Source organism: Pogoniulus pusillus, chromosome 13, assembly GCF_015220805.1.
Source record: "Pogoniulus pusillus isolate bPogPus1 chromosome 13, bPogPus1.pri, whole genome shotgun sequence".
In the NCBI taxonomy this organism is placed as follows: domain Eukaryota; kingdom Metazoa; phylum Chordata; class Aves; order Piciformes; family Lybiidae; genus Pogoniulus; species Pogoniulus pusillus.
In genome coordinates, this window is record NC_087276.1 from 20271151 (window position 1) to 20281825 (window position 10675).

General features: G+C 49.0%; 1 protein-coding gene across 1 annotated transcript in view; it reads right to left on the bottom strand.

Moving 5' to 3' along the window:
* Positions 1 to 10675, bottom strand: part of IFT140 (intraflagellar transport 140) — a 69048-nt gene that overhangs the window by 5165 nt on the left and 53208 nt on the right. The window contains 13 exon segments of the mRNA XM_064153354.1: positions 429 to 442; positions 445 to 526; positions 529 to 573; positions 645 to 697; positions 700 to 776; positions 1135 to 1205; positions 1207 to 1231; positions 2223 to 2254; positions 2256 to 2312; positions 2314 to 2415; positions 5212 to 5228; positions 5231 to 5272; positions 5275 to 5387. Of these exon segments, the coding sequence (XP_064009424.1) occupies positions 429 to 442; positions 445 to 526; positions 529 to 573; positions 645 to 697; positions 700 to 776; positions 1135 to 1205; positions 1207 to 1231; positions 2223 to 2254; positions 2256 to 2312; positions 2314 to 2415; positions 5212 to 5228; positions 5231 to 5272; positions 5275 to 5387 (730 nt within the window).

Consider the following 10675-nt stretch of genomic DNA (forward strand, 5'->3'; position numbering starts at 1 on the left):
TTCACGACGCTGGGAAGCCTCAGGCTTCTTCCTCCCTCCCCTCCCAGTACCAGCACATCAACTCCCTCTGTGAAAAAACGATCCCAGGAAACTCTGAGCAGCAAACATCACCTTTTGTTTCAGGCCAGTTTTCTCTTCAGGTATGAGAGAAGAGAACATCCTATGAGAACTCAGCCTTTACTAATGCACCTGTTTGTAGAAGATCTGGGCCACCTGATCTAGTTGAGGATGTCCCTGCTCACTCAGGGGGGTTGGACTCAGACCTTTGGAGGTCCTTCCAGCTTGGGTAATTCTCCGATACGATGCAGAACCCAGGTACAGCTTCACAGCAGGCTCTGGGCAAGCAGAGGGCTCTCACAAGAGAGAACAGAACCAGCTTGTGCCCCCCGGCCCCGTGTGCTGGTCCCTGCCGCGCGGCTCCCACGCACCTTGCAGAGGCGCAGGCGTTGTTGAAGGCCTGAGCCCTGGTGTAGAAGTGCACAGCCTGCCTGACCTCCTCCTGGCTCTCGTACTGCCGGCGCCAGGTGGGTACGAGGCTGCCCAGTTTCCCCGTCTCGTTGGCTATTCTGCAGCCTGCAAAAGGGAGCAGAGAGCTCAGCCCGGCAGGCGGACGCTGGGGAAGCAGGGGGCACAGGCAGCCTCACCTTCTGAATGTTGCCCTGAAAGCAGTAGATGCGGACCAGGGAAAAGTAATCCGAGCCAGGGCATAGTACTTGAGTGCAGATTCCATGTCTGACTGGCTCTCCAGGTACTGAGCCCACCACTTCCACAGGCTCCTAGAAAAGCAACGACAGAATGGCAGTTACAGGCTCTGCCACAGCCTTCATCCTTCTCTCTCGAGATCTGATCTCAACACTGATACATTTGTGTACTTGAGACAAGGTTTCTCCCCAGCTCCAAGGTGACACTCAAAGGTCTGCACTGTAGGGGAAGGCAGCCTAGAGAGCTGATGTGGCAGTTCCTGAACAAGGTGCAAGCACGCTCCTGAAAAGCTGCAGGAGGCTCTTAGTGGCTAAGGCAGGGGCTGAGCTTGCGGCCAAGAGGATTCATCCTCCTCCTTCTCCGCATCTCTTCACAAGTTGTGTTTCAGGACCTGAAAGTCCCATTTGGGAGGATCAAAAGCATAGCACTGACTTGCTTGCCATCTTGTTGACGTAGTTCTCCAGGGCTTGCAAGTCCTCAGAGAGCATTCGTGGCACCTCGAAACCGGTGTGTGTCTGACTTCTCATAGCTGCAGAGACTAACAGATTGGGTGTGAAAATGGTCACCCTGCTACCACCTCCATTTCAAGTTGTTTGACAGCTATAGGAGGATAACACTGGGAACACTGCTCCAGCTGTTATGGGCGCTCTAAAACAGCTGCCATCTGCCAGCATAATCAACAATGCGGTCAATGGTCCTGGCAAGGGGCCTGGAATTGGAGAGGCAATGTGATGACAGGACAGTACATACTTTAAAAGTGCCAGTAATGGTCCAAAGAAACATCCCAGAAAGCTCCTCAGACAATCAAGCACATCTCTGTAACAACTGTCTGAAAAGGGTAACCAAGAGCCTTGGGCTCCTCATCTTGCCCATGTCTTCTCTGCCACCTACTGCAACTTCAGCCTCTCTTCCACTTTTCTATTGCACTCCTGCCACCAGTTTCTGTTTACAGCCTCTCCTCACCTCCCTGCCCACCTTGATCACCTTTATCTGTCTGATCACATCAGAGCTCTACTTAGACTCGGACAGAAGTGATCTTAGATATTGTGAGGCTTCCTGTGGTAAACCTCCTACCTCCAAGATTTCAGACCACTAGAACACATGAAGAAGTCTTATCCCTTAACTTCTCTAGGACTCTTCAATCACAGGATGAGGAACAGAAAGCACCCAAGGCAAACTAAATTCTGCCACAGCAGTTGTAGTCTTGGGACTCTCAGGAGAAGTAAACAAGTGTTTTCTGTCATGGAAGAGAAAGTAAAGATGGCAATAGTCTCCCAAAGACTGGATATTAATGGGGAGTCGTACGACTGCCCACAAGAAGGACACTTTTCTGTGCTGCTTTGTTATCCTGGGAGGGTGCTGGGGAGTTTATTTAAACTGTTTGGTTGTCACTCCATGAGATAAAAAGCACCAGAAACAGGAAAAGCCTTCAATTAACTATTGTGGTCATCAGCAGATGTGCCTCCTTAGGGCTGCCTCCAGCCTTCCCAGGACACAGCTCCAACTCGCCAGGTTCTTACTGGGTCAGTGCAAGGCTCTGCTCTCCGGTTGCCGTCCAGGTGCTTGGCGTAGTTGTAGTAGGTGGTGCGCAAGTGAACCCGGTCGTGGCATCTCAGCTGTCGGGATGGCTTTCTGCCACTGGTTGGAGGCATGATAGAACTTGTTGAGCAGGTCATAGCGCTTGCAAGCCGTGTAGAGCCTCTCTGCCTCCTCCTGCAAGCACACAGACACCTCCTCAGCTCCCTGCGTCCCTCGCAGCAGGCGCGCTCTGCAGAGCAGCTCAGAGTGCAGGCCACAGGCAGTGAAAGCCACTTCAGGCTGGGGCTCAGCCACCTCAGGGTAGGTAGCCTGGAATAGCACAGTACTGGGAAACAGGATGTTTTGTGTGAAAACAAGGAAAGCACTCAGATCCTGCACTTACTGTACAGGGAGTGGACCGGGGGGTGACATAAGCAAGGCACTGCTGTCATCAGGAACAGAAACCACCTCAGAAAGGGCAGAGATGCTCGCCTGGGGCTGCCGCTAACAGGCCATGCTGCCTACCCGGAGCTGAGGTCCAGGTAAAGGTCCTGAGCCAAAGCTAGGGCTTGTGGCAAGGTGTTAGGTGCCAGGGAAGCCTGCCAGCCTTCTGAGCAGGCCTCATAGGCACTGCTGCTGCTGCTGGATAACCGAGATCCGTTCCTGGAACAAACCTAGCAGGGTGGGACAGGATTAGAACAGGAGGGGTCTGCTTGATGCTGACGCAAGGGCAGAGCAAATCTGGAACTATTATTTTTACACTTTTGAGATGTACTCCTGTGGAAGGAGCATTTTCCTGCTCCACCCAACTGCTGTCCAGCTGAACACTATACTTAGTAAATCGAGATTATCTGTTCCAGGACAGAAAAATGGTTTCTGTCCCTTATTGTTTCGGATTTTTAAAAAGCATGGAAAGCAGAGCTGAAGCTGCCTGCAACCACGGTTCTGTGAGATGAAAATGAGGCAAGAAGTGTCTTAGGTTTTGCTGCAGTTCCCCTCTGCTTTTCTAAACACATCTAAATATCCCCAATCAGGAGTACTGGCACTTTGCAGCCCTCATGGCTTTCTCTGCCAGGAAGCTTTTTCAAACGTTTTTGTTGAATTTCCCTTTTCTTCTTCACTTCTTTAACCCAGAACAGTTTTTTCTCTCTAGCATTTACACTCTTCAGAATAGCTGGAGAATGCTCAGCACCCTTTTAAAGCCAAATTCTAATTCTCTGGCTATCTAAAGAGCTCCTTGCCTGTGAAATCCTTCCAAGAGCCGTAACAATTTGTACTCATTTTCTCTGAACTCTTTCCAAGTTTCATCAACTTGTTTGTCTGGTAATGAGATACTTAAGGGTGGAAGTCAGTGGTTCTAGCTGGAGCTGCAGTAGACACACAGAAGCTATCAAATCAAACCCCAGGACGTGATGTCTCCCTCAAACACAGCCCCAGACAGATTTTTGCTGTCACAGCACCTTGCCATTTTTAACCTAATTTGTGATTTCCTGTGAGCTGTGGGGTATTTGCATCAGTTCTCCTTGCCCAGGTTTGATCACAGGATCACAGGATGTTAGGGGTTGGAAGGGACCTCTGGAGATCATTGAATCCAACTCCCCTGCCAAAGCAGGAGCATAACCTAGTGCAGCTCACACAGGAACACATCCAGATGGGTCTTGAAAGTCTCCAGAGAAGGAGACTTCTACAGATCATAGGTTGAACTAGATGGTCCTTGAGGTCCCTCCCAGCCTGGTATTCCATGAATCTCTGAATCACATGCCTGGATCTCTGATGGCTCCCAAACACAATAAAGGCAGCACTCTGATTGGAATACATCTTTTTGTCATTCTTCTGACAACCACTGGTCAGCTTTTCTTCCCCAATACAATGTTGCTCTGAAGCCCATTTTAGGTCTCAGTCCCAGTGGCAGTCAAACAGAGTGGGTTCAGACTATGGGAAGAGAAGGTCCCTTTTGGTAGGTGTTTGGTGCCAGGGCAGGCTCCAAGGGAGGGCTGCCCCATGCACCAGACTGCAGGGAGAACAGCCTGAGTGCATCCTCTGGCTCTGCTACGTCCAGGCATGTTACTGCTCCCACAACGAGAGAGGCTGGGATGAAAATCTGAGTGACTGCAAGCATTCCCAGGACAGCACAAGCAGCAACTGTGACTCCTCAGAGCATTCCGAACCCTGCAGGAGACATCAACTTTGCCTAAATGTCATAAGCCAGCCCTGGCTCTCTGGCAGAACTCGAGCTTTAGCCTTTCACTCTACAAACAAATATACATGGTCAGAGTGGAACTTGTATTTCCCATGGTGGGCCTTCAGATGTGTTTGTTGAAACATTTTTAGCTGGAATACTTTAAAGGACATCCTTTTCTTAACCCAGTCAAACCTAGAATGATTAAGCTTGGGAGAATTATGCCCCAAGAAAGCAGTTTTTTCTGCTTCGTGTTTCACACAAAACACACCCTCACAAGACATTTCCTTCACTCCGCACTTGCCTTCATTCAGCCAGCTTTTCGTGTGGAAGTAGAAGTCGCACATTAATTCTGTCCAGGCAGTATAAGAATACAGACAAATTTCATTTCCTATACCCTTAGGCAGCTCTGGCTCCTGGTCCCTCTTATTCTGCCAGCTTCTGCTACACTCATTCTCATCTCCTCTTTGAGGAACATGACAAGGCTCAGGGGAGTGGCTGAGCCTCCACAGTCCCAGGAAAAGGGCCCCACTGAGTTGCACAGAATTGTGCAGCACATGGTTGGCCAGTGCTGAAGGAGATGCCTATTGCCCTAGGATAAAAACTTGACTTCAGGACAGTAACTGTCACAGCTATTCTTCATCCCCCCCTGGAAACCTGGCACTAAGTTTTCCTCCTCTGCAGGTTTGTGGCATCTGAAAAATGCTGTTTCTCCTTTCTGTCACTAGTCTGTGACAGAAAGGAGAAAGGGCACAGTGCAGTGCTGCACAGTGACAGTGCTGCTCCCGGCCGCGCAGGTTGTTGGGGTTTACCAGCATGCCCAGCTGAATGCCAGCACAGCCACTCTGGCCTCCTGCTCGGGTTCTTGCTCGCCTCCCTCAGTGCCTTGGCTCCTCTGGCATGGCCCATGTTTCCCAGGCAGATCCTGGCGACGTCGAGCCTCTGAGTCTTGACGCACATGCGAGCCATGTTCTCCCAGACAGCCTCGCTGTGAGAAACGGGAGAGCTGTTAGCATGTCACACCAGAGCTGGGGTACTGAGCAGCTCAGGTGCCAGGAAAAAGGAGAGTGTGACAAGGAAAACCACTACAACACTGGACACTTGCTGGATGTAACAAGGAAACTCCAGCTGCTGCGCAGAGATTGAAGAGAACAGAAACAGGCCTCAGACATCAAGGTTAGTTCTGGAGCTGCATGCCCGCAGCCTGGAGGAAGTGTGGCTTTGTTTTACACCAGTGGCTAACAAAAGCAGTTCTGTTAGCAGCTACAGGAACATTCCTCATGCTCCCATCGCTGTGTTTTGCTGCAGCTGCAACAGACAGACGTCACAGCCCCCCACATGAACACTGAGAATGTCCAAACGAGGACTATGAGAGCAAAAGCAGTGTGCAGAGACACAGCTTCGGCACTCAGGAGATGTGACCCAACACCCATCTGCTGCAACTGCGCTTTCCTCAGGGCAGTGGCTCCTGCCAACTTCAAAGCTCGTAGGTAGGAGCTGCTCCCTCAGGGATTCCTCTTTAGGAGCTCTTGGATATGCACAGCCTGCCCGTGGGCCACCTCAGCATCCATGCCAGACAGTGAACCACCCCAATGTACCTCTGCCCTGAGGGACTGGAGCTCTGTCATCCCACCTCTTCCTCCTCCACTCCAAACCACTTGCAGGGTACTGCGTGGGTGCAACAAACACAGAGAAAGAAACATCTCCAGCTGCTGGGCTCTGCATTTGTCTTCTTTAGGCAAACACCGCACCCCCAACAGGCTCGTTGGGCAGATGGGAACACTCACCAGTATATAGCACTGTGGCCAAACTGGACCAAAGACACCGTAACCTGGAGATGTTCCCAGCAGTGCTTGCAGCACAGAGCTCATTCAGCACACAGACCAAAGCAAAAGACAGCCAAGAACACAAGTACAAGGAAAGATGAAACACTGCCTCCCTCTGATCATCCCTTCTCCTGCCTCTGCCCCTCTAAAAGCACCTGAGGGAACTTTGGGATGAATGTTTCATCTAATGACCCTGGCCCTGCTCAGCACAGGAGAGTTCCCATTCTCCCAGTGGTGCTAAGGGTGGCAGCTGCATGTAGGAGAACCCACAGCCAGATCTTCTCCCCTGTCCCAGGCAGAGCTGCAGCAGAGGCTGGCTCTCTCCATCAGGCACGTCCCTCACAGCAAGGCACAGCTCAGATGCAGGTAGTGCTTCCATTCTCTTCCTACAGCAGAATATTACAAATCTCTGTCTGCTCTGAGAGGTCTCTCCAGCATCACACTGCCTACACTGCTGCCTAGTAGACAAGGATTCTGACACAGCAACACACTACTTGCTTGTGAAACCCATCCCCAATGTGCAGCATCACACAACTATTCATGCATTTGTTTGATGTTCTTGTTTTAATACACTGCTTGTTAGATCTTATTTTAAAAATAGCAAGGGCCTAGAGTCACACCAGCCTGGGGAAAAGCAAGAGATCCACAGCACTCAACACAAAACTACTGCACAGCACACAGAGGGTTCTCACTGTCCAGCAGAGGCACAAACCACGCAGCTGTCGGCCACCACAGAGCACTCTAGCCAAGCCTGGGCTGGGCAGCAGCACAGAACCTGTCTCACCTAAACCACAGAGGGATAACACAGCAGATCCCTGCTCCCAAACCTGGGGCGAAGGCCAGGACGCTGGGACTGATCCACCCACAGCTCCCTGCAGAATCATAGAAGTGTAAGATAATCCCTGCTTCTCCCCAAAAATTCAGAAAAGCAAAGCACCTTGTTTAGAGATGAACTGCAGTTTTTAGCCTCAAATTTCCAAAGAGTGATGATACAGTTCCCTATCTGTCTGAATAACCAGGCAATTAATATTGGTCACCATGGTCTGCTTACATCAAAACATTGTTTGCTAATGAGGAAGTCCCCTATATTCCTTCTGACTTTTGTTATGGTTAAAAGTCTAAAGAATAAGGTCAGTGGACAAAATAGTATTAAATGTTGCCAGTGAAGATGAAAATTACAGGGATCAGCAGGCTATGTTTCTCCACTTAGGGGAAGGAGGGGAAATGTAGTATTTTTCAATGGAGTTGGAAATCTATAGATACTTTTAAAAAAAGTAAGGTCAGGACATGAACAATTAAAAATTTGTTTTACTAATCTGGTTTCCTTTTTAAATAAAAAATACTAGAAAACTACTTTGACTCATAGCCCCACACACCAAGGGTAAAAAAAAAATCAATTACCTCTAGAGCTCAGACACACTGTTCACCAGTGTTCCCACCTTATGTTCATCTTTAAGACCTGGCAGATCTTTATCCAGAACCTCAATTTACCTGCACCCCAGAAAGAGGGCCCCAGCCCCATGGCAGCTCAGGCAGAACTAACACTTTTCACACTCTGAATGTTTTTTCAGAGATTTCCCTTGCAAACTATCCAGCTTTGAGGCACCTGGCATGCCTGCAAGCAAGGCATGGGTCTAAAGAACCATCTGGGTTCTGTGTTTCTCCATGTCTCAGGGAAGACCAGCCCTCAGCCCTGGGATGGCACAGTCTCCCTCACAGGCTGACATCTCTAGCACCAGAGCAAGAGCCTGAAAAGCAGCCACACTGACGGCGAACGTGAGCAAATTAATGCAGCTCTGGTTAAGGAATGAGGAGGTGCAGAACAGCTCACTGCAGTCCTAGGCAAAACCACCTTAGAGCAGCAAGAAAGACCAATCTGCCTTTGCACCCCTAAAAGGCTGCAACTCTTCTTCCCAAACCTGCCCCACCACAGTGTATAAATGCCAAGTAATGATTTACCCTGCCCCAAGCTCATGCCTGGGAATTTCCTGTTCTTCTTCCCCTCCTCCTTCTTTTCCCCCTCTGGAAGGCTGCTTGCATCTGCACTTCATCAGCCGAAGCTGAAGGCTTAATGAAGAGCAGCCGCTGTGTGAGCAGAGCCATGGGAACAGGCTCCTCGAGCACCCCGGGGAGTCCAATGGCCTGCAGCTGCACCCCAGGCTGCCCCAGGCTCTAGGTCACATCAACAAAGCTACGACTTGGAAAGCAAATTGGACATATTCTCTCCTCTTAAGGCTAGACACAAACTTTAGCACATAGTGAGATGAAGTTTTTCCTCCTTTGTATTTTATCTTTCACATCTGGTTTCCCATGGAACCACATGCCCAACATCTAACAGTCTGATTTTTAGAACCCTTTCTGTTCCTGTCTATTTTTCATTGCCTGTTTTCCATGAAAGTTCAAAGAAAAAAAATCCAGTAAATGGGGTATTTTGTACAGGTTCTGGAGGTTTGTATTTCTGAAACACCTCTCTACAAAACCTCTCTCCTCTCTTTAGTGGGGTGTATTTGGAAAACGAACTTGTATTCCATCTCTTGCTTCTAAGTACCTTGATCAGGAGGAAACAAAGATCTCTCTCGCCACTGTGCTTGGCTGAGCAGACCCTGAGCATCTGCTTTGCACAGCTACTGTGTAATGCAAAGGAAACACTAACACCCTGTCTGTAATGCTAATATCAGAGATCACAGGATCGCATTATCTCTAACAATCTAATACTTCACCCCTAGGACATAATATCACACCCCATGGGGGGGAGTGGGTGTCCCTGAGTGCCTCAGGCACAGCCTGGGCTAGCAAAAATAGAAACAAATCTCCAGTCGGGAGATCTTTTGCTGACTCAAGGGTGGGACAACACATCTTCACTTCTTTATCCCCAGACAAACCTTGCAAGATATCCAAGGCAGATTCTCAGCAGCTCGCCAGCCAATACTGCAGTGGAGACACCGTTCTGGTGCCCAGGCTTGCTACTAGACCTGCCCTGATGTGAACAGGGCTGGCCACATGGCTGCAGGGCACGGGGCACCACCCTTCCCCAGCCACCACCCGCTGCCTACGTGCTGCTGGGGAGGTTCTGTGCAAAGGAAAAGGATGAGACAAGCAGGTGCCACTTCCTAAGGAAAATTAACAATGTCTGTCAGTGGCTTTCAAATGTTTCATCTCTTGCCTGGACTTCAGTGACTTTTTGAAGCTACTGAAGCTTCAAACCCCTGAAAAAAACCTGTCATAAGAATGAATCTGACATCTGGCTGAAAGGCACAGCAGAGGGGGATGATTCCCACCAGATAATGCTTTTATGATCACTGTGATCTGCCAGAGCACTAACACGTGACAGCATCAAGCTGCAGACTGAAAACAGCTACAGATGGCTGAGGCATTGTCAGGTGTGACAAACCACAAGACCCTAAGTTAGCAGGGGATGGAAAGCTGGTCATTTACAATCCAGTGTGGAATACCTGAAACACCTCCATAAAAATGGACAAAGATCTTCTCTTCAAACAAGCTAAAAACTCTGGGGTTGGTGGCTTACTGCTCTATTGTAGCCCTGAAAAAAAGAAAACCCTGAGGGCCTTGAAAATATGAAGTTTTATGTGACATAGACAATTACCTTTCAATGCGTTTAAAATGCCTTTATCAGGTTCTAAGTCATGCTTGTTATGGTGGGACTAAAAGATAACAAGAAGATACCAAGTTGCAGCAATGCAGTGAGTTTCTTGACACACTAATCACATGAAATTGATGCTTCTCTAAGAAGCAGGTTGGGCATTTTTTCATGCATGACCAAAACACTGAAAGCTGCCCAAATTATTCCCAAATGCCAGAGTATTTGATGAAGCAATGAATGCTTTACAGGCAGTGTCTATAAAATCCTATCAAATGCACACTTCTGTCCACTCCAACCTTCTGCTGATAAAACCAACACAAGGCTGTTGTCCAGTGGGAGATGGATTGAACCAAACCTGTGCCCTGGGGAGTGCACTACATGCTGCAGTGGATATGTTGCTGCACAGTTATCAGTGGAGAAGACTTAAACAAGGTGGTTTCTTAAGGATCAGAAGGATTTCTTGAATGCTTTAGCCTGAGTGAGGATGGAGAATGCCACTGGCTGCAAACGTGCCAACAAGAGCTATTTGATTGAAACTAACAAAACCAAATAACTGAATCATGTTGGTATGAGCAAGCTGGGAAAATTTAGCAGATCTCTGCAAAACTTATTTAATCTTAGCCTGGTGTTATCTACTGTTTTGGGCAATGGCCCAATTTACAATCTTCAGCTACAGAATGATAATTGCATCCAGTTCTGGAGCCCCTATTACAATAGGGATATGGGGATGCTGGAGTGTGTCCAGAGAAGGGCCACAAGGATGCTCAGGGGGCTGGAGCACCTCTGCTATGAGGACAGACTGAAAGAGTTGGGGCTTTTCAGTCTGGAAAAGAGGAAGAGGCTCCGAGG